We start from the raw sequence: 24,144 nt of genomic DNA on the forward strand, positions 1-24,144 counted from the left end.
TCAGGATAAGGGCACCCATTCCCTCATAGCTCCTCTACCCCCAGGGGATACACAAGTCAGGATAAGGGCACCCATTCCCTCATAGCTCCTCTACCCCCAGGGGGATACACAAGTCAGGATAAGGACACCCATTCCCTCATAGCTCCTCTACCCCCAGGGGGATACACAAGTCAGGATAAGGGCACCCATTCCCTCATAGCTCCTCTACCCCCAGGGGGATACACAAGTCAGGATAAGGGCACCCATTCCCTCATAGCTCCTCTACCCCCAGGGGGATACACAAGTCAGGATAAGGGCACCCATTCCCTCATAGCTCCTCTACCCCCAGGGGGATACACAAGTCAGGATAAGGGCACCCATTCCCTCATAGCTCCTCTACCCCCAGGGGGATACACAAGTCAGGATAAGGGCACCCATTCCCTTATAGCTCCTCTACCCCCAGGGGGATACACAAGTCAGGATAAGGGCACCCATTCCCTCATAGCTCCTCTACCCCCAGGGGGATACACAAGTCAGGATAAGGACACCCACTCCCTCATAGCTCCTCTACCCCCAGGGGGATACACAAGTCAGGATAAGGACACCCATTCCCTCATAGCTCCTCTACCCCCAGGGGGATACACAAGTCAGGATAAGGACACCCATTCCCTCATAGCTCCTCTACCCCCAGGGGGATACACAAGTCAGGATAAGGACACCCATTCCCTCATAGCTCCTCTACCCCCAGGGGGATACACAAGTCAGGATAAGGACACCCATTCCCTCATAGCTCCTCTACCCCCAGGGGGATACACAAGTCAGGATAAGGGCACCCATTCCCTCATAGCTCCTCTACCCCCAGGCGGATACACAAGTCAGGATAAGGACACCAATTCCCTCATAGCTCCTCTACCCCCAGGGGGATACACAAGTCGAGTCACTAGTTCAATTTCAATCTACTTTGAGTTATAAACAGCAAATTGATAGAATTTGCAGGAAATGTTCATGACATGATTTTGTCTGATTTACGTAATCGGACAGGGACACAGAAGATTGTGTGACTTTTCCTTCAGACCTGTTTGGAAAGAAAAGTCTGTGTCAAATACTGTATGTTCAAATACTGTACTTTGAGAGTTTTCTCTAGCCTGCCTGGAGTGTCAGATGGCCAGGGTTTGCAATTTTGGGACTATTCTATTGGTCCATTAAGCCAGGCAAGCTCAATCAAGCAAAAATAAAGTGTGTGTGTGGATACATGTAGTGATTCACACCTGTATCCCGAAGCCCTGGGCTAATGCAACCAGTGCTACGTTCTATCTAGAGCCCTGCATGGGCGTGACTTTTTAGTGCAAGCCCTACCCAGGCCTGATTGCCTAACCCGAAATGAGAAATACAGTAACTTCCTTCATTAGTATCTATAGCTGATGGTCTGTCTGTCCCTAGCTCCCAGCCCTGCCCCATGCACTGTGAGTATCCGTAGTAACTGCTCCGTTTGGGCTGCTCAATGATGACACGAGAGAGCTGTAAGCTGACGTTAGCTAGCTACTTTTTGTCACTTTAAACAGCTGTAACTTTTAATTAAAATGTCAGTTTGTAAAAGTTCAGACAAAGTAGTTGATGCTGTTACTCAAACAATTGTCCTTTTTGATTGGTAACAGATCAATCTGATCTGTAGACCAAGAAATCCAAAAATGACCAAAATGTTTAAAATGTCAGTTGTTTATATATCTTTGGCACGGTTAGTAAAACCACTATATTGATTGATCGGTAGAATATATTATTGTTCTGATTTCAGATTTGAAAAGCAGAGAAGTAGCTAATTTGTGGCAATTTGCTTTTTTGCATTTACAGTGAATGGAATGTTAAGTGGTGTCACACTGGGACCTTTTAGAATGTTGAGGAAATCCCATGAAAGTGGATTGGGGACAAAAATAAGGACAAAAATCTTAATTTAAAATGAATAAAAGAGGAGTAGCGTGCAAAAGAATAAGAAGTATGTCGAAGATTTAAAGTGGGGGACAAATGTTTTGCCAACTGCTTCAGCAATTACACCTGACTGTTGACTTGACAGATTAATGTGCAAGTTCTCACTTCATTTTGCAACACAGTAGGCAAGGAGTTGACGTTGTACAGTCAGATCCATTATTGGCACCCTTGATAAAGATGAACAAACAATTATGTATACAATAATTCAAAATACTGTGCTATATTGTTTTATTATTTTATATACATTGCTTAGAGAAAGAGATTTTGTTTAACAAGTAATATTTTGTTCTAAAAAAGAATGTCAAAAGTACACTGCTCAAAAAAATAAAGGGAACACTAAAATAACACATCCTAGATCTGAATGAATGAAATATTCTTATTAAATACTTTTTTCTTTACATAGTTGAATGTGCTGACAAAAAATCACACAAAAATTAACAATGGAAATCAAATTTATCAACCCATGGAGGTCTGGATTTGGAGTCACACTCAAAATTAAAGTGGAAAACCACACTACAGGCTGATCCAACTTTGATGTAATGTCCTTAAAACAAGTCAAAATGAGGCTCAGTAGTGTGTGTGGCCTCCACGTGCCTGTATGACCTCCCTACAACGCCTGAGCATGCTCCTGATGAGGTGGCGAATGTTCTCCTGGGGGATCTCCTCCCAGACCTGGGCTAAAGCATCCGCCAACTCCTGGACAGTCTGTGATGGAGCGAGACATGATGCGCTTAATTGGATTCAGGTCTGGGGAACGGGCAGGCCAGTCCATAGCATCAATGCCTTCCTCTTGCAGGAACTGCTGACACACTCCAGCCACATGAGGTCTAGCATTGTCTTGCATTAGGAGGAACCCATGGCCAACCGCACCAGCATATGGTCTCACAAGGGGTCTGAGAATCTCATCTTGGTACCTAATGACAGTCAGGCTACCTCTGGCGAGCACATGGAGGGCTGTGCGGCCCCCCAAAGAAATGCCACCCCACACCATGACTGACCCACCGCCAAACCGGTCATACTGGAGGATGTTGCAGGCAGCAGAACGTTCTCCATGGCGTCTCCAGACTCTGTCATGTCTGTCACATGTGCTCAGTGTGAACCTGCTTTCATTTGTGATGAGCACAGGGCGCCAGTGGCGAATTTGCCAATCTTGGTGTTCTCTGACAAATGCCAAACGTCCTGCACGGTGTTGGGCTGTAAGCACAACCCCCACCTGTGGACGTCGGGCCCTCGTACCACCCTCATGGAGTCTTTTTCTGACTGTTTGAGCAGACACATGCACATTTGTGGCCTGCTGAAGGTCATTTTGCAGGGCTCTGGCAGTGCTCCTCAAAGGCGGAGGTAGCGGTCCTGCTGCTGGGTTGTTGGCCTCCTCCACGTCTCCTGATGTATTGGCCTGTCTCCTGGTAGCGCCTCCATGCTCTGGACACTACGCTGACAGACACAGCAAACCTTCTTGCCACAGCTCGCATTGATGTGCCATCCTGGATGAGCTGCACTACCTGAGCCACTTGTGTGGGTTGTAGACTCCGTCTCATGCTACCACTAGAGTGAAAGCACCGCCAGCATTTCAAAAGTGACCAAAACATCAGCCAGGAAGCATAGGAACTGAGAAGTGGTCTGTGGTCACCACCTGCAGAACCACTCCTTTATTGGGGGTGTCTCGCTAATTGCCTATAATTTCCACCTGTTGTCTATTCCATTCGCACAACAGCATGTGACATTTATTTTCAATCAGTGTTGCTTCCTAAGTGGACAGTTTGATTTCACAGAAGTGTGATTGACTTGGAGTTAAATTGTGTTGTTTAAGTGTTCCCTTTATTTTTTTGAGCAGTGTATTTGTACTCATAAAAATTCTTAATTCAGTCTACTTTTGTAAATTCATCTCAGTTTAAGGAACTGTATTGTGGCCTTTCGTGGCTTCCTGTTTCACTGGGGTATAAACATTAGGTGACATGCATGTAAATTCCCTGTCATCCATCACAATGGGAAAAGGAAAAGAACTCACAAACGAAAAGAGACATGGTTGTTGACCTTCATAAATCTGGCAATGGCAAAAAAAATACATACTACCTATTAGGGCAACAATTTAGAAGTTTAAAACCGTTGGAAGAGTGGTAAAGCTTGCCTAGTATTGGACGCATGTGTATCTTGTCCCCACGCACAGTGAGGAAGATGGTTCAGGAGGCAAATAAAAGGGCCAAAGTAGGAGAGTTACAAAACTTTGTCACATTACCGGGTCACCACATCTCCAAATCTACAATTAGACGCCACCTCCATGCCAATAGGCTCTTTGGAATGGTTGCAAGAAAAAGCCTTTATTGAGAGCAACAAACAAATGTACATGCCTAGAGTTTGATAAACAGCATTGCCACTTGGATTGGAAGCGGTGCTATGGTCAGATGACAGAGCTCTTTGGGCATGCACACCAGTCAGTGGTGGGTTTGGTGACAAAATAAGGATGCATGTGCAGAAAATAACCTCATACCTACTGTAAAATATGGTGGTGGATCTTGACTAAAATGTAAATGTTATGGTGCTATTTTGCTTCCACTGGTCCTGGGGCACTTGTTAAGGTCAACAGCATCATTAACTTTACCAAATACCAGGACATTTTAGCCAAAAACCTGGTTGCCTCCCCTTGGAGGCTGAAACTTGGAGGTCGCAAGTGCAACTTCCAGCAAGACAATATCCCCAAGCACACATCAAAATCGAGAAATTGTTAATTGAAGACAAAATCGGTCTCCTGACTTGAACCCCATTGAAAACCTTATGCTCATCTTTATCAAGGGTGCCAATCATTTCGGACCTGATAGGCGATTCCATAGAATGTGTATGATGTCAGCAGGTGAGATTAATGCAATTATGGCTTTTCATTTTCAATCAAATTAAACTGTGCTCTATTTCACAGTGAAAGGAACACCAAAATGCAGCAGGAGTGGAAACGACAACAGGTTGGCCTTTTCTGTGTGTGTCTGTCTATGTATGTGTCACACCCTGGTTCATGCCTACACATGATTTGTTCTACCTTATATTTTGTGTACCCTGCCCAAACTACCCTGTTGTGTGTGTCCTAATGCCCGGCTCTGGTGTGTGTGTGTGTGTGTGTCAGTATGAAGATGAGCAGAAGAAGGCAGAGCGGATGCGGATCGCAGCGCTGGCTCGGCAGAACGAAGCTCTGAGGCGCCAACAGGAGGACCTGAAACTGCAGCTTATAAAGACATCGGTGGGTCTAGATATGTCATATAGCAGCACCTAGTACAGAGGCGAGGAGGACTAGCTAGTTGAATAAAAACAGCCAATACAGTCTTCCTACTCATGTCCTTCCTTTCCTCTGTCATTTGTAGAACTTCAGGACAGCTGTACAGATGTCTCCAGCTTCTGCTCCCCCCACAGTCAGAGTTAATGTGAAGGCACCACTGAGCACTAGGGCTACCACAGCATCACCACTCAGTGCTAGGCCCAGATCATCTCCTCTCAGGATCTCTCCCCTCACTCAATCAGGTACGTCTACTGTGAACTGCGTATGTTATGTTGATGGGGATGTTTTTGATAATGTAGGTATTGATATAAATGTATCTCTGACTTCATAGGGACCAGCCCTTCCTCCAACCACATGCCCATCATCTCTAGCGTGTGCTCTCTTTCAACCCCTCCAGCCCCTTCAACACCTTCAAGGTATGGCCACTGTCTGAGTGGTAGTCTCTCTTCTCTCGTTCTGTCTCTCTCCCGTAGTGTTTGTACTACATATCCTTGCCACAAGGGAGAGAGAAATTCTGTCAATAATCATTATTTGTTTAATGGTGCATAATAAGCCCCCATATCCTCTGTAGAATGAAGAGAACATTGGCCATGACCTCTGAAAGGGACACCAAAAGACCCAGGGTGAACGGTTTCCACCAAAACACCTCTATGGGATCCGCATCAACGGCAGCAGAGACGAATGTGTCATCCCCATCAGTCATCATCCCGATTGACGATGACGATGATGAGATCACGGATGACGATGACATTGTTATCTTGGAGACAAACAGCACCCCTATTCCAAAGAAGGCAACCTTTGACATGGCCAAGGTAAAGTCAGAGAGTAGGGCTGTGGAAACACCTTCTGGCACTGGCAACGTTAGGACCAATGGCATAGGAACAAGCTCCGTGGAGACGGGAACCGCAGCGACCAACCTCTCCCCTCTACCACCTTCCTCAGAGCAGATGAGCATCACCACCCAGACAGACATACGGGGCGAAGTGAAGGATGAAGAGGAGGAGGAGCGAAAGAAAAAGGAGGAAGTGGAAAAGGAGAAGGAGAAGGAGAGAATAGAGAACTGGACAAAATTGAAGAACAAAGAAGAGGACAACAAGAAGAAGGAGGAAAGAGATAGGAAGAGAACAGAACCAGGCCCATCCTCTGCAGGCCCATCCTCTGCAGGCCCCTCCACACCAGGCCCCTCCACACCAGGCCCCTCCACACCAGGCCCCTCCACACCAGGCCCCTCCACACCAGGCCCCTCCTCTGCAGGCCCCTCCTCTGCAGGCCCGTCCTCTGCAGGCCCGTCCTCTGCAGCCCCATCCACACCAGGCCCATCCACACCAGGCCCATCCTCTGCTGGCCCATCCTCTGCAGGCCCATTCTCTGCTGGCCCATCTGTCCCAGACCCATCAGACCTTCCTCGGATTGACTTCCGTAACCTGTCAGAGGCACAGGAGCAGCAAGATCAGCTGCTGGAGCTCATGCAGGCTGCAGCCCATGAGAGGGACCAGTTCAAGGAACAGGTCCACAAGCTGACCTGCCAGCTCCATGACCTGGAGGGCAGCATGCAGGAGCATTCCCGGGCCGCTGTGAAGAGAGAGCAATCCCACCTGGCCTGTCAGACTGGAGCAGGGGATGGAGAACGAGAGCAGGCAGAGGGGAGTAAGGTCAGTGACCAGCTGGCTGTACAGGTAGACACTCTGCTCCAGGACCTCAGCAATGCCAACTGTGAACGTGACATGCTACGCTCCCAGGTGAGTGGCCATTTTATCCCCCCTACCTTTATAAGTATGCTGTTGATATTTTACCATACCGTGAAAAAGGCTAGTTTGATGTAAACCTGATGTACCAGGTGTGTGGAGGATGAAGAGGTGGTGATGGGGCAATACATCATACTGTGTGTAAGTGAACATGAATCAGTTTGTCTATCTGATGTGATTTCTTATCTTCCTCCGCATAATCATCTGCCGTCCATTCCCTTTTGTGTCCCTGTCTACTCTCCCACCCCCAGGTGGCGGCTATGAAAGAGGAGAAGGGCAACCTCTTGTCCCAGTGTGAGACGCTGCAGCTGGACGTGGTGGAGCTGAGGAGGGAGAAACAAGAGTGGGAGAGAGAGAAACAGGAGAGAGAAGCAGCTCAGGCTGCAGCTGCCCAGACAGAGAGGGGAGACGTAGCGGCCACTAGTGCTGCTAATGGCTCCACCTCGGAGGCACCCCAGACGTGAGGATAAGATTTTCACTTCTGTTTCCTTCAGTGTTCCTGTATGGTCATCAGATCACCAGTGCGTTTAGAAAGTATTCATACCCCTAGACTTATTCCACCATTTATTGTGTTACAGCCTGAATTTAAAATGGATGATTTTTATTTTCTCACCCACAGAATACCCCATGACAGTGAAAACATGTTTTTAGACATTTTTGCACAATTATTATCTCCCACTGCAGTGTTTATACTACTTATCCTTGCCACAAGGGAGAGATAAATACAGAAATGTACATATTATTCACACCCAAGTCAATACATATTAGAATCATCTTTGGCAGTGATTACAGTTGAGTCTTTCTGGGTAAGTTTCTAAGAGCTTTGCACACCTGGATTGTACAATATTTGCAAATGATTGTTTTTAAAAAATCTTCAAACTCTGTCAAGTTGGTTGCTGATCATTACTAGGACAGCCTTTGTAAGTCTTGCCATATATTTTCAAGCCACTTTAAGTTTATTGTCCTGCTGAAAGGTTCATTTGTCTCCCATTGTCTGTTAGAATGCAGACTGAACCAGATTTTTCTCTAGGATTTTGCCTGTGCTTAGCTCTATTCTGTTTTATCCTAAAATACTCTTTAGTTCTTGCCAAGGACAAGAATACCCATAACATGATGCAGCCACCACCATGCCTGGAAATATGAAGTGTGGTACTCTGTGATGTTTGTGTTGGATATGCCCTAATCATAGCATTTTATTTTCAGGACAGAAACGGCCTTATTTGCGAACAGGATTCATGTTTTGTCATGTGAAATCCCTGAGCATTTTCCTTCCTCTCTGGCAACTGAGTGTATTGATACACCATCCAAAGTGTAATAACTTCACCATGCTTAAAGGGATATTCAATGTCTGCTTTTTTAAAACTGTATTTATACCCATCTACCAATAGGTTCCCTTCTTTGTGAGGCATTGGAAAACCTGGTCTTTGTGGTTGAATCTGTGTTTGAAATTCACTGCTCAACTGAGGGATCTTACATATTATCTGTGGTGTACAGAGATGAGGTAGTCATTAAAAAAAACTTACCTGACTTGTTAAGCACATTTTTACTCCAGAACGTATATTGGACTACCATAACAAAGGGGATTAATACTTATTGACTCAAGACATTTCAACTTTTCATTTTTTATTAATTTGTAAAAACATCATTCCACTTTGACATAATGGGGTATTGTGTTTAGGCCAGTGACAGTCTCAATTTAATCCATTTTAAATTCAGGCTGTAACACAACAAATTGTGGAAAAAGTCAAGGAGTGTGAATAGTTTCTGAAGGCACTGTACATGAACACCCTTTTTCTCTTTGTCTGTCTCTCAGGCTGAGGGAGCTTCGGAGGAGCATCGGTCGTCTCCTGGTCACGTTTGTCCCAGCGTTGGACCTTGAACAAGTCAACTACGACTGTCCAGTCATCGACGAGATCCTCCATCAGGTTCTTACTGATGTGGAGACGTTGGGGCCTGCGTAAGGGCCTGGGGCGGGATATGGATGGAGGGGTTGTCCTCCATCTAACTCTGTGAGGAGAGGCAGACCTGGAGATGGTCACAGAGACTTCCTGCCTCTCCTTTTACCTCTGCGTTTTTACACTTTTTAAATGTATTTTCTATGGATTTTTTACAAGTGAAAGAGGGAATGAACTGAAAAGTATTTATTTGTATTGCTGTACAAACACTTTTATATTGTTCCATGACCATGGTGGTACTTAATGATGCAACAAACAGTAAGCTATTTTGCACTGAAACTTTGGGGTTACTGAGTTCAACCTCTCCTTCTCACAAACACTTACTACTCCAATGTGGATGGAGGCTCTAGAATCATGTCAGTGTTCCGGGAAGATGTTTTTCTCTTCGATTACAGGTGACCACAGTGAACTTTCCTGGAATGATGTCAGGAACAGAGGAGTTTTCACTTGATGAGTTAATAGTCATCCACCATGATCTGCTCTGTGGCTTGGTAGAAGGACTCCCGTCTCTCCCAAAACAGACATAACCATCAGTTCTACATCGTTCCTAGATCAAGACAGATTAAGTTCAGTATTCAATGTTGCATTCACTCTTATGTGCTCATGTTCATTTATATGCTAAGAAATAATGAAGACTTTTTCACCCAAATCTTGAGTTAACATATATTTTTATTTTGTGTTGTATGTTTTATAACTAGGAGTACGATATCATAACCTCTTCCCTCACTCTTGTCACACGTTTGTCTTATCAGAGTACTATCAATCCCTCTCTGTTCTTTTGAGCTGAGACTGATGTTTCTCTTGAAATAACAGGGTTTTTGCACTCCAGAGGATTTCAAACTTATTCCTACCTCTGGGACGCTAACAAAATTGTAAATTATTAATTAAAAGTTAAGGTCCGAATGCGGGAGATTGTAATGCAAGAGATGGGGGATGAGTCCAGAGAGGTGCAGTGCATTCAGACCCCTTGACTTTTTCCACATTTTGTTACGTTACAGCCTTATTCTAAAATTGATTAAATAGTCCCCCCCCCCCCTCATCGATCTACACACAATACCCCATAATGACAAAACAAAAACAGTATGACAATTTTTCTAATTTATAAAAAATAAAACCTGATATGACATTTACATAACTATTCAGACCCTTTGCTCAGTACTTTGTTGAAGCACCTTTGGCAGTGATTACAGCCTCGAGTCTTAGGTTTTTTACGTTACAAGCTTGGCATACCTGTATTTGGGGAGTTTCTCCCATTCTTCTCTGCAGATCCTCTCAAGCTCTGTCAGGTTGGATGGGCAGTGTTGCTGCACAGCTATTTTCAGGTCTCTCCAGAGATGTTCAATTGGGTTCAAGTCTGGGCTCTGGCTGGGTCACTCAAGGACATTCAGAGACTTGTCCCAAAGCCACTCCTATTTTGTTTTGGCTGTGTGCTTAGGATGATTGTCCTGTTTGAAGGTGAACCTTCACCCCAGTCTGAGGTCCTGAGTGCTCTGGAGCAGGTTTTCATCTGTACTTTGCTCTGTTCATCTTTCCCTTTATCCTGTCTAGTCTCCCAGTCTCTGCCTCTGAAAAACATCCCCACATCATCATGCTGCCACCAACATGCTTCACCGTAGGGATGGTGCCAGGTTTCCTCCAGACGTGACGCTTACCATTCAGGCCATAGAGTTCAATCTTGGTTTCATCAGACCGATACAGATAATCTTGTTTCTCATGGACTTTAGGTGCCTTTTGGCAAACTTCAAGCAGGCTGTCATGTGCCTTTTACTGAGGAGTGGCTTCCATCTGGCTTTTTTCCCATAAAGGCCTGATTGGTGAAGTGCTGCAGAGATGGTTGTCTTTCTGGAAGGTTCTCCCATCTCAACAGAGTAACTCTAGAGCTCTGTCAGTGACCATCAGGTTCTTGGTTTCAACTAGGACCTGAGCCCTAGGATCATGCCCCAGGACTACCTGACATGATGACTCCTTGCTGTCCCCAGTCCACCTGGCCGTGCTGCTGCTCCAGTTTAAACTGTTCTGCCTTATTATTATTCGACCATGCTGGTCATTTATTAACATTTTAACATCTTGGCCATGTTCTGTTATAATCTCCACCCGGCACAGCCAGAAGAGGACTGGCCACCCCACATAGCCTGGTTCCTCTCTAGGTTTCTTCCTAGGTTTTGGCCTTTCTAGGGAGTTTTTCCTAGCCACCGTGCTTCTACACCTGCATTGCTTGCTGTTTGGGGTTTTAGGCTGGGTTTCTGTACAGCACTTTGAGATATCAGCTGATGTACGAAGGGCTATATAAATAAATTTGATTTGATTTTGATGATTTGGTCACCTCCCTGACCAAAGCCTTTCTCCCCCAATTGCTCAGTTTGGCCGGGCGGCCAGCTTGAGGAAGAGTCGTGGTGGATCCTAATTTCTTCCATTTAAGAATGGAGGAGGCCACTGTGTTCTTGGGGCCCTTCAATGCTGCAGAAATTTTTGGTACCCTTCCCCAGGTTTGTGCCTCGACACAATCCATTCTCGTAGCTCTACGGACAATTCCCTCGACTTCACAGCTTGGTTTTTTCTCTGACAGGCACTGTCAACTGTGGAACCTTATAGACAGGTGTGTGCCTTTCCAAATCATGTCCAATCAAATGAATTTACCCCCAGGTGGACTCCCAAGTTATTGAAACATCAAGGATGATCAATGGAAACCGGATGCCCCTGAGCTCAATTTCAAGTCTCATTGCGAAAGAGTCTGAATACCTATGTAAATAAGCTATTTTTATTTTTAATAAATGAGTAAAAATGTCAACCTGTTTTTGCTTTGTTGATATGGGGTATTGTGTGTAGATTGCTGAGGAAAAATATTTCTTTAATCCATTTTAGAATAAGGCTGTAATGTAAAGAGAAATGTGGAAAACGTCAAGTGGTCTGAATATTTTCTGAAAGCACTATATTTCAAAGCAGGATCAAATTGTTAGACAGCTCAAACCACTCCAAACTTTCTAGTTCATGAAGATTGACTCATTGAGGTCGTGCAACTGACTCAATATCTTCAATGATCCATATTTAACTGAACCTTTTTATTAATTAACTGGAAAATCAGCAGCTATATCTGGAATGTTTATCAAAGTTAACTGGTTAATTTATTGATTTGTGATTCATCCCTCAATTGGGATTAAAGAGTGGGAATGTGCTTTGTTTTCTCGACACGAGGGAATTTTGGTTGTCCTTTTAGCAATGCAACTGTCCCGGATGTATTATTTCTTTTAAAAAATATATTTATTTTTTTCACTGTTCTAACGATGCGTTGACTTTTTTTCAATATATAGCATCTACAAAAGATACATTACCAACATTGCTTCTAAAAGTATGCAATGAAAAAACAGACCTTGAAATCCCAATAACATTTATTGACTAACGAATCCTCTGTCACTTTCACATTTCCATACACGATCAGCAATAATTTACTGGGTTGGGAAGGCATCAAAACTGAAACATTATTCAGTCGGTGTCATTAGAAGAGCGCCTAGCTTCAAAGCTAAAGTATATTTGCTGAATGGTTGGGAAATATAAAAAAAAACTTACATTTTTACCTGAAATTACATTACATCAAACACTTACAATGGCTTGCATGTCATATGTTATTCTGCTATTCTGGAATGCAGATTTACAGATTTTAAATTACCCAGACTCAATTGGGTGCCACAGTATGAGTCATACAACCCGGAAATGGTTCTAATTGTTTTTTCACCATACATTTTTCCATCTGCAATTTTAGACCTACTGTATAAGGTCTGTGTTTTGTGTAGGTTTACCTTGGCTTGACGTTTTGATAACTTGTCCTAGAGAGATGTGCGCAGTTAACTGGAATCAATCATTTGCATTGTGAATTTAAGAGTAAATTGAGGCAAATATAATTATAAAACTCACCTTGTCCTAGAGAATTACACAGCTATCAAAACGTCATGCCAATATAAGCCTACAACATATACACAATTAACTTGAATATTTTGTAAAATTCACAATGTGAAAAATGAAAGGCGTCTTTTTGTAGGCACTAACCACGGTGGTTCGTTGAATGAAGCCTTTGGAAAAATGTTTGGAGTTTTTGGATAAACAATGAAATTAAGGTCTGGTAAGCACAGGCTTATGAGATCTTATACGTTTTGTTCTATGATATAAGCTAATCACTTTTTTAAGCATTTATGTAATTTACATTGCATAAAGGCTTCATATTTCATAAAGGTCATGTTATCTCATAGAACAAAACATAAGATGTCATTAGCCTGTGTTAATAACCTCGGACCTTATTTTCGGCGTGTATTCCAAAAATCCTATTTCGACATTCATTTTGTCTATAGAAATGGCTGAAAGAACCAGAGCTAAATCATTTCCTGTTTTTAGGACTACAAGCTGGCAAGCTCCTGACACCAAGTCATAAACCTCGCCCATTTCCTTTTAAACCTAACCCTGAATTTAAATTAAGAGCAAAAAGCAATTTTTTTTGTGTGTGCCAATTTGGACTTTCTCGCTGTGGAATCTGTGGCTATATAGAAGCTCGTGGAACCCCCTGGACTACTCTGGTATTACCCGCCCCTTCCCTTCTCAGCCTATCACTGCTGACTTCCCTACCGGAAGTTTTTTCCGAACTCTACGCGGGAAACCAATGTTTTCTCTCTGCTCTCGGCTTGTAGATTTGACTCCGCGCGGGACGCAGCAGAAAAGTTAGTCAGTGGAAAAAAACTGGTAGGCAGAGATACATGCACATTTATGGATTTGTTCTGGATGCATATTTGAATAATCCAATATTTGATATAATATTTGATATAATTGTTCATGTGTCTTCGCAAGTTGTTTTACTTCAACACACAGCAATCGAATTAAACTAGTTTAGCCATGACTGAACTAAGCAAACCAGTAGCTACCAAGCTAACTATTTTTTTGTATTTTTATGAATGTAACTTTAAGAGCACTTGGAAGTGGTTGATGGCCAAACTTTCTCCACTGCCTTCCCAGTATGTATTGCAAGTGACTATCGGTGTCAACAACAACAGCTGCTGTTTGTTTAGTTGCTGTAGTTAGCTAACTAACTGTTAACGTTACTAGCTGTCTCTAGTCTAGCTGACATCGCATTTTCAGTTAGCTAACGTTAACGTTACTCTCTTTGCCTGTATTTAGTAGCAAGATGAAGGTGATAACATGTGAGATTGCGTGGCACAACAAAGAACCTGTCTACAGTCTGGACTTCCAGCACAACTCAGAGGGCCGCATACACAGGCTGGCCACAGCAGGAGTGGACACCACTGTCAGGGTGAGCAACAGTTAGCTATCTGTTTTTTAAAAAAAAACTCCATTGTTGTTTAGTCATTCATTCTCTGGGGTTGTTTCAAGTGTCTCTATTGTTCTCTCACTCTCATATGCACACACTGTGAACACATTGTATGCATTAGCAGATTGACACACACACACAGACAGACAGACAGACAGACAGAGCTTGGTAAAGGAAACTGTAATAATGTATTGTATGGTGATATACTATTAAGAGAGATAATGACCTAATGAGTGTAGTGGGTCTGTGTGATGCTATAACGTGTGAGGTCACTTCCTGTGGTTAGTTGTGGCGTGTGGAGATGGGGCCTGATGGGAAAGCAGTGGTGGACTTCCTGTCCAACCTTGCACGGCACACCAAGGCTGTCAACGTGGTGCGCTTCTGCCCCAACAGTGAGCTGCTCGCTTCTGGAGGAGATGGTGGGTCACGATGTAGCAAACGTGTATATATCAACAATAGCATAATTGACAAATAAAATAGTTTGCTATAATATATAAAGATGTGGTTAGATACAGTATATTGACACCCTTGCATGATTCACTATTCTCAAATAAGTTGAAAAAACATTTGTTTATATGTGTATTTGTTTTATTTCCACTGCACAGGACCAAGATCAAAAATATATAAACTGAAATTGAGATTGTTCACAATTATTCAAAATTCCAAATAATTTGGTTAGAGGCAATTTTCTCATTTACTGTGTAATTAATCTAATCTGTAATACTTTGCAGGTGCTTACAGGGTAAACATTGCCATTCAACCAGTTTTAAAAAGAAAAAAACGAAACGATCTTCTCCATTGTAAAGTGCAAGGGTGCCAATAAATTATTTATATACGGTATACACTAGATTACTGATCGAGGGTGCTGTGTTGAAGCCACCATGCCTCCATCTTGGTACTCTCCCACCATTGTAAAAAAATATATATATATTTTGGAAGCTATAGAAATGTATTTATTAATGTCTGCATTTGTCTTTGCCACATTCATTCTATTACAGACACCTTAATGCATACTTTTAAATTAAATGATGTGAGCTAAACATACAAAATATATAAAACAATTTCCTTTAAGTATACTTTTTTGACATTATTAATGTTACTGTCACCACTACACCTAAAGAATATTCAAATCCATGTAATTTTGTCCTTGCTACATTTAATTGAAATACTGTAGAATTCTATTTATTCCTGTGGAGGACTGCTCCTACTGAGGAGTCCCAATATGGCTAACCGGTGACTTCAAAGCCTCTCAATGTCCAATACATAGCATCAGCAACCCAGGGTTTATATTCATCATTGGTGCCAGTATATTTGACTACATCTGTATGACAAATGTTTTGCCATAAAGATATATCTATATCGGAAATAAAATGGAACAAGGATGATCAGTGTCTCCAATTGTAACCCATTGATTGATGCCAACACTGAAGAAAAATACGCTATTTACATTTTAGTCATTTAGCGGACACTTATCCAGAGCATACATTTTTTTGTACTTTACTATGTTCAAGTCATAGATGGGCAGAATCTCTAACCGAACACTTGGCCCCTAAGCCTTTATCGATTGACCACTTACTGATGTGTTCGATAGTGATTACTCAAGTCTGCAAGTGTTTTGGTCAAAATGAGCATTGAGACGATGCACACTCGACATCCAAATGTCACTTATCAATATTCTAAATCTATTCGCGAGCTGTCTTGGGCAGACGCACACACCGATAGACATTGAGAAAACGACATGTATCTGCTCCGGCCCAAAATATGTGCGACTAAATCCATCGCTGGTGACTTCATCGGCCAATTTAGCTGGATGTAGACTGCTTTGATAACAAATATTCAGTGTGTGTGTTAATGACTGTGTGTTGATGACTCTGTATAACAGATTCAGCCATCCTGCTGTGGAAGCTGAATGACAATAAGGAGCCTGAGCAGGCCCCGTCGTTCCAGGAGGAGGAGGATAGTCAGCTCAACAAGGAGAGCTGGAGCGTGGTCAAGACCCTGCGGTGATACCCTTTAATCACTCCCCTTATCTACAATACATTGTCCCTTCCCTGTGTATTACTTCATAATCACATTTGTGACTGTTTGTGTGTGCACTGTTTAAATGGTGTTGTGTTTTGTAGGGGACATATTGAGGATGTGTATGATATCAGCTGGACCCGGGATGGGAACTTCATGGTCTCTGGTTCTGTGGACAACACTGCCATTATGTGGGATGTAACAAAGGGTAAGACGTGTGTGAGATTACATATAGCTTGTGTGTCTAAATATGTCTATTCAGTTACATTTGCGGCCAAATACTGTATATTGGCACCCTTGGAATTGAATTCTCTAGGTCTTCTAAAATAATTCAAATTGAAGAAAAACATTTGGTCACCTCACCTTATTGGCTTTTCAACATTGCGGATTGAATAGTATTTTGTAAACTTTTTAAACTATTTTAATTTAGAAAATAAGGACATGGCATGGACAAAAGTATTGCCACCTTGGAGCTAAATACATTTGTTTCTGTAATGTTGAAAATCCAATAAGGTGTTGGTGGCCAAAAGTTGTTCTTTTTTATTTCAACTTATTTTAGGAAAAAAAGGTGAATTATTTAATAAATCTGCAAGGGTGCCAATATATTTGGCCACAACTGTATACCTGTGTGTGTGTTATTCAGTAAGGGATAATACCCCAACACGATCATTACTATGGGACAGTTGGAGATCAAGATCAAATTTGAATATTGAAACAATGTTGCACATGTCAGAGAGACAGACAGCAAGGTTGATATAAATCTCTGCTGTTGAAAACTAAATGTCTTAAAGAAATGTGAGATAATGTCTAGATGCTTTTTATAGTGGAGATCAAGTTTATAACTTCCCTGTCTGGGCTGATGATGGTGAATTGTGCAGTCAGATGGAACAGAGTAAATAGGCATTTTAACGTCATAGATTTAGCCGGTGGTAACTTGTGTAATAGACACCGTCTGGAATGCGATTTTAACCAATCAACGTTCAGGATTAGATAGAAGCCGTTTTTCAGTCTCTCGGTCCCAGCTTTCATGCACCCGTACTGACCTTCTGGATGGTAACAGGCTGAGGCTCGGGGGTGAACAGGCTGAGGCTCGGGTGGTTGATGTCCTTGATCTTTTTATACCTGGATACAGCCCTTAGCCGTGGTATATTGGCCATATATGACAAACTCCCGAGGTGCCTTATTGCTATTATAAACCGGTTACCAATGTAATTAGAGCAGTAAAATAAATGTTTTGTCATACCAGTGGTATACGGTCTGATATACCGCACTATGGCTGCCAGCCAATCCACATTCAGGGCTCAAACCACCCAGTTTATAATTAGTTATAACACCGGTAATAAGTGTTGTATTTCTCAGGTCAGAAGCTGTGCATCTTTAATGACCATAAGAGCTATGTGCAGGGAGTGACCTGGGACCCGCTGGGCCAGTATGTGGCCACACTCAGCTGTGACAGGTAGGAACACACCCAGCCTCTGGTCCCCCTTTTTATCAGTGATCAGTGGGACTAACATGATACATAAACAAAGAACCAACATGGACTTGTAGATCTGAACCTTCTTAAACAGTGTTATATGATTGATGATCTGTCCCCCCCTCCCTCAGGGTGATGCGTGTGTACAGTACTCAGAGCAGGAGGAAAGTCTACAGTGTCAGTAAGATGAGCTCTGGTTCAGCTGCGGAGGGAGAGGTCAGTATGAGCTGAGTGGACAAACGTTCTCCCATAGATGGGTTCGCTGACAACGTAAAGAAAACAATGTGCACACTTCAATGGGGTAGAAGTCTGTGTTTTGATTCTGCATAGCCAGAAAGCTGCCAACTATGACAATAAGCTACCATTGGAGAATTGTAAGTAACATTGTTTCAGCTAGTTTTGTCTTTTTCTTGATACCATGTCTGGTTTTGAGGTTTTTTGACAGGAGACGAACTATAGCTTAGATGATGTCAACACTAAGCCAACTCTGTCTGTTTTGCCCCATATGTGTCAGTTTTGTTGCTAAACAGCTGTCTATACACACACACACACTTTACACTCACACTAAACACAATCATACACACACCAAACACTCTTTAATGTGATGGTGTTTGTCTGTTTTATTTGTGTGCAGGTGAAACAGTACCGAATGTTCCATGACGACAGCATGAGGTCTTTCTTCAGACGCCTCACCTTCACACCGGACGGCTCCTTCCTGCTCGCCCCAGGTAAACGCACTCACACAGAAACAGCTAAGCCTTGTTCACATTGGTAGTTTGAAGTGATTCAAATACAATTTTTTGCGTATCTGATACGAATCTGTTTCATTTCCTGCAGTCTGAACAGCCATAAAGCAAATGCATTCAGATGTCTCAAGCCACATTTTAAACCACCTTCGTAGGTGGTTTGAAGTCCGATACAAAACGGATGATTTCCCATGCAACCTGTCTGAATGTTCAAAACTGATTTATTTAGACAGTTATTTGGCGTATCTTGTTGGTTGCTAGCTACTCTGTTGACAGTTTGACAAGAACATGTGCTAGCTAACTGGTTTGTTAATTATTTACAAACAAATGAGTGAATGTGCTAGCAAGGTAAACAGTTACCTAACTAGTTGACTGCTGTAGCTAGACATAAAGGACTAGTTTTGAAAGTTGGATCATTTTATCCTTTAAAGGTGTTCTTGCACAATGATTTTGAGTTTACTGAGAAACATCCATGGCAGGCATTGTCACCTTAGCTTGTTACATAACTTCTGAGTGATGGGAAGCACGAGCACCACCACCGCACACACCTGTCGTTATTATGACAACTAGCATAGCCATGTCAGCAAATGACTGCTGTCTGAACACACACACACACACACATGGAAAATAAAACTGATTTGAGCGTGGAGGCCTGCATTGTGAACAAGGTTTTATCCTGTACATCCATCTGGTGATTTGAAACAGGAAGTAATTGTGTCCTGTGCTGCTGTCATATCCTGTGATGGTGTAGAGGTCATGGGTGACATCCTGTTTAACCCATCTCTTTTCTCCCTCTGTGTCCCTCTCCCCTCTCCTCTCTGTCTGTGTCTGTCTCTCTGTAGCAGGGTGTGTGGAGGCGGGGGAGAACATCACCAACACCACCTACGTCTTCTCCAGGAAGAGCCTCAAGAGGTAACTGCTGCCAACGAATAGCCCTTTTGTGGACAATAAAGATGAATTGAACTGAGACTGTCCAGGTCTGGAGTTAGCTGCTGTCTCTGGGTCTGTTGCTCTAGGTCAGTATTTCCCAACTCCAATCCTCCAGTACCCCCAGCAACACACATTTTGTTGGATAGCTTGATGATTAGTTGACAAGTAGAATCAGGCATGCTTGTCCAGGGACTGGAGTTGGGAACCGCTGCTCTACTGTATGTCTTAGAGCTGGATATGGACAAAAAAAAATATGTGCGTTAAATTGCCTGAATTGATGAGAGAACGAAAGGTTTATAACACTAATGTGCACCATTTTTTAAAATAATTGATTCTTAAACTACTACTACTAGTTTGATGGTTGTACCCATTAATTGTCCCATTAACAATCACCCATATTAGCAAACTTTTTTAAATTTAGAACTTTTCTCTAATATAGGCTATCGTAATGAACGATATCGGCCAAATACCTGCAATAATTGATCAGTGTGGATCATTTTCAGTTTATCATCCCAGCTCTAATAAGTCTTGCTCTCTTAGTGTGTAGCTGTATCAGAGTAAGGGTGAAACTGGATGCATCTGCCTTTCTGTATTCTAGGCCCATAGCTCACCTGCCCTGCCCTGCTAAAGCCACCCTGGCTGTACGCTGTTGCCCTGTCTACTTTGAGCTGAGGACCAAGAAGGGAGAGGGTAAAGACACAGCTCTTCTACTGATTATTACTCATTTATATATTTCATTTATTCAGCAAACTCTTATTACCCAAGATCTAAAAGGATAGCTAACTCTCTCTCTGCTCCCCAGATGGCAGTGCCCAGCCCCTGCCCAACACGTTTGGCTTGCCCTACAGACTGGTGTTTGCTGTGGCCTCTGAGGATTCCATCTTCCTTTATGACACTCAGCAGACCCTACCTTTCGGCTACGTCTCCAACATCCACTACCACACACTCAGCGACCTCACCTGGTAGTCCACACAAAACATGCAACATAATACAGAATGACACAATACAGAACATCATCATTAGACAAGGACAGAACTACATACATTTATTTTAAAAGGCACATGTAGCCTACATATCAATGCATACACACAAACTATCTAGGTCAGATAGGGGAGAGGTGTTGTGCCCGCAAGGTCTTTACCTGTTTTTTAAAACCAGGTTTTCTGTTTATTTGAACAATATGAGATGGGAGGAAGTTACATCCAATAAGGGCTCTATATAATACTGTACGCTTTCTTGAATTTGTTCTGGATTTGGGGACTGTGAAAGACCCCTGGTGGCATGTCTGGTGGGGTAAGTTTGTGTGTCAGAGCTGTGTGTATAAGTTGACTGAAAATAATTTGGGATTTTCAACACATTGATGTTTCTTATAAAAATACGTGATGTAGTCAGTGTCTCTTCAACTCTAAGCCAAGAGAGACTGGCAGCATAGCATTTATATCAGCCCTCTGATTACAATTAAGAGCAAAACATTCCGCTCTGTTTTTGATGAGCTTGAGGTAGAAGATGCCTTAACCACAGATCTAGGATCCGATGACCCCACTACTCCCAATCCTAAACTGCACTGAAAAATATCTGATCCTGTGTCAGTGTTTAGGGGTAACCTCTAAGTACTGTTTGATTAGTTGTTGTTGTGTGGCATTCTTCCGTTGTGTGGCATTGTTCCGGTCTGTGGCATTGTTCCGGTCTGTGGTGTTTTTACCCAGTCTCTTTAGTGATGTCATATCCTTTTGTAGGTCTCGGGATGGTTCCTTCCTGGCGGTGTCGTCTACAGATGGCTACTGCTCCTTCCTGTCCTTCTCCCCTGGCGAGCTGGGCACGCCCCTCAAGGAGCCCCCTGTCCTGGAGGTCGTCACCCCTGGCAACGGGCTCGAAAAGAAGGGCAAGAAGGTTGCAACGGCCCGCACGGTGTCCCCCGTCCCCAAAACAACAGAGCGCACCGCCCCTATTCACCCCACCCCTAAAGAGGCCCCCAGCACCCCCATCTCCTCCCTCACCTCGCCTGGCCCCCTCCTGACCCCTGGGGGAGAGGAGAAGAAGAACCCTGGTAGGGTCAAGACCCAGCCCCGTAGGATCACCCTCAACACCCTGGAGGGGTGGGGCAAGCCCAGCACCCCCAAAGCGCCTGCTGCTAGTGCCCCCAAAACCCCCACCACGGCCAGCACCAGCACACCCTCCACCCCTCAGCAGCCTCGCCTCACCCTCTCTACCCCCAACACCCCCCTCGCCCCTCTATAGCCCAGCCCTGCCTCACGCCAAAAGCCCAATGCAGCAGTGGTAAAACCCTGGGCCCCAGCACCCCTAAAGCTAGCACCACCCCTAAAGGGCCTGCCCCCAGGTAAGAGCACAAATACAAGATTGTGTGTGTGTTTTTGCCTGTCTCTGTTTATATGCTTGCCTGTGAGTCAGAGTTGGTGCGTGTATTTCGTGAGGGTGTGTGTCTGCATGTGTGAGTAGCTTTTGCACGCTGATGTATCTTGATCCTGGTTGAATCACTCATCATGTGCGTCACCCTTCTCGCTATAATGTCTGCCCCTGGTCCATAAGCTCAGAACTATCCTGCTCTCACTGTTCCTACTGGAACTGACCTTTCTGATAACTACTTTATTGAGGAAAGATGTACTTATTTTGATGTGGTTGTCCCACCTAGCTGTCTTAAGATGAATGCACTAACTAAGTTGTCCTGGATAAGAGCATCTGCTAAATGACTAAAATGTAAATGTAATGCTGCTTGATGCTATAGCCTAGATGCTAAAACGAGGTAGCCGGACTGCTTCGCTATCTCTCGCAAGACTACGGTATGTAAATGTATGCAAACTCTCATTCAAATGGCCTGTGGTGAGTGGAGCCAGACAGCCTGACTGGTGCCTACATACAGCTACTACATAACTGCCACATCACTGGATGGAAAGGAGCAGTTAGACTGGGAGAGGCTGGTGGGAGATGGGAGCACCAGCCAGGCAGCATGTCTAGTGTAGGGAAGGACATTGAGCCATTTCCCCACTAATGTTTCCATTTATTGCAAATGGTTGTGATTTATTTTGTAAACTTAGATTTTCAGATGTTGCAGATGATTTGTCATTTGTTGTGTGACAAAATGATGAGCGTGCTTGCGGCACCCTGTCTGGTATTCAGGGTTTGTTGGACCTCCCCACTGTTAATCAAGTACTGATTATCCTGAGAAGCTGCCGGCAGATAATAGATGGGCTGTGTGTGTGGGACATTATCAGTCTATATGAACACAGATTGAATGGGCAGAAGTGAAGTTATATTTGTAGGTCTACCTTTTCTCTATGAATCCTAAATTAGGTGGAAGTGTTTCTTATGTAGGCCTCCACTGATAGAATAGTAGCTGTATGTTGAGTTCTGCTGTTGTCTTAGGACTAATTCCTCAGCCACCTTTATTTATTTATTTATTTATTTTACCTTTATTTAACTAGGCAAGTCAGTTAAGAACAAATTCTTATTTTCAATGACGGCCTAGGAACAGTGGGTTAACTGCCTGTTCAGGGGCAGAACGACAGATTTGTACCTTGTCAGCTCGGGGGTTTGAACTTGCAACCTTCCGGTTACTAGTCCAACGCTCTAACCACTAGGCTACCCTGCCGCCCCAACCGTACCTACTCAAGAGTCGGGTAGAATCCCCTTCTAAGTGACTGTTCTCTCTCTCTACCTTTTGATTTCAGACGGATATCTCTGACTCCTGTCATCTCCAGATCTCCAGCTGCCTTCAGCACACCCTCCTCCACAGAGAAAGCCAAACATGGTCAGTATATCCTGCAACAACTTATGACGCGATTGGCCAAGCACTTTACAACAAGACCAGCGATTGGCTATGGACAGTATTATCATTACTGTTCTTTGTAATGGGGTCTGCCTCTGAGAGCCCAACTAATGAAACATCAACAACATTTGAGTATACTAAATTATGTGAAATCTTATTCCTATAAGAACTGTTTGTTTTATCCAGTCCAGTATTCTGCCTATGATTGATGCATCTCTTTTGGTTCAACTTATTTCCCCAGAACGGCCCTCTCCCCCCACTGACCCTGTGTGCCAGCCCCCAGAGTCCAAGCGGACCAAAACCAACACCCTGGCAGGCAAGACAGGGGTGGCTCCAGCCTCAGGGTCAACACCCAAACCCTAAGGACCCCACGTTACTAAGAACACTGAAGCACGAGTACAGAGCAGCACAGAGAGTGGTGTCAACATGCAACTCACATATTATCCTCCTACACTCACACACACACTTTGAGTTTAGCCTACTGAACTGCATAGACTGGTGTTGTCAGTTAAAACACACAAGTTCACAGAGCGAAGACTGGCATTTTCCTTCTAACGTTATTATGTAACTTCACGTTCTCAATCTGTAGCTCTTTTTGGTGGATAACCAGGTTATTGTGAAATTTAAATAAAGGATATGAAACAAAAAGTTTAAAATAAGATAAACCACCTCAGTCTAAAAGAAGCCTAGATCACGTATGAAACTCAATGGTCATTGACTTTTAGTCAGAATTTTTGTCTGTATAAGTATTATATTAGTACACTATATACAGTGCCTTTTGGAAAGTATTCAGACCACTTGACTTGTTACACATTTTCTTATGCGACAGCCTTATTCTCAAATGTATTACATAAAACATTTTCCTCAGCAATCTACACACAATACCCCATAATGACAAAGTGAAAACATGTTTTTAGACATTTTTGCAAAGTTATTAAAAACAAACCTTTTCTACATAA

General features: G+C 43.3%; 2 protein-coding genes across 2 annotated transcripts in view; both read left to right on the plus strand.

The window, feature by feature from the left end:
* Positions 1 to 12,199, plus strand: part of LOC115116585 (MORC family CW-type zinc finger protein 3-like) — a 29,548-nt gene extending 17,349 nt beyond the window's left edge. Inside the window, exons 13-19 of the mRNA XM_065014693.1 lie at positions 4,874 to 4,916; positions 5,075 to 5,188; positions 5,310 to 5,466; positions 5,556 to 5,640; positions 5,796 to 6,963; positions 7,221 to 7,429; positions 8,783 to 12,199. Coding sequence (XP_064870765.1) covers positions 4,874 to 4,916; positions 5,075 to 5,188; positions 5,310 to 5,466; positions 5,556 to 5,640; positions 5,796 to 6,963; positions 7,221 to 7,429; positions 8,783 to 8,930 — 1,924 coding nt within the window. The 3' untranslated portion in view covers positions 8,931 to 12,199. The remainder of the gene's footprint in view (positions 1 to 4,873; positions 4,917 to 5,074; positions 5,189 to 5,309; positions 5,467 to 5,555; positions 5,641 to 5,795; positions 6,964 to 7,220; positions 7,430 to 8,782) is intronic.
* Positions 12,200 to 13,565: 1,366 nt separating this feature from the next.
* LOC115112469 (chromatin assembly factor 1 subunit B-like) lies at positions 13,566 to 24,144 on the plus strand. Its single transcript, XM_029639565.2, is given in 15 exon segments — positions 13,566 to 13,649; positions 14,085 to 14,214; positions 14,519 to 14,651; positions 16,115 to 16,235; positions 16,356 to 16,459; positions 17,611 to 17,707; positions 17,857 to 17,941; positions 18,360 to 18,453; positions 19,314 to 19,383; positions 20,000 to 20,091; positions 20,204 to 20,363; positions 21,138 to 21,622; positions 21,625 to 21,739; positions 23,088 to 23,167; positions 23,427 to 24,144. Coding segments are annotated over 14 exon segments (1,884 nt in total). The 5' UTR covers positions 13,566 to 13,649; positions 14,085 to 14,088; the 3' UTR covers positions 23,549 to 24,144.

This window comes from Oncorhynchus nerka, linkage group LG3 (assembly GCF_034236695.1).
Source record: "Oncorhynchus nerka isolate Pitt River linkage group LG3, Oner_Uvic_2.0, whole genome shotgun sequence".
In the NCBI taxonomy this organism is placed as follows: Eukaryota; Metazoa; Chordata; class Actinopteri; order Salmoniformes; family Salmonidae; genus Oncorhynchus; species Oncorhynchus nerka.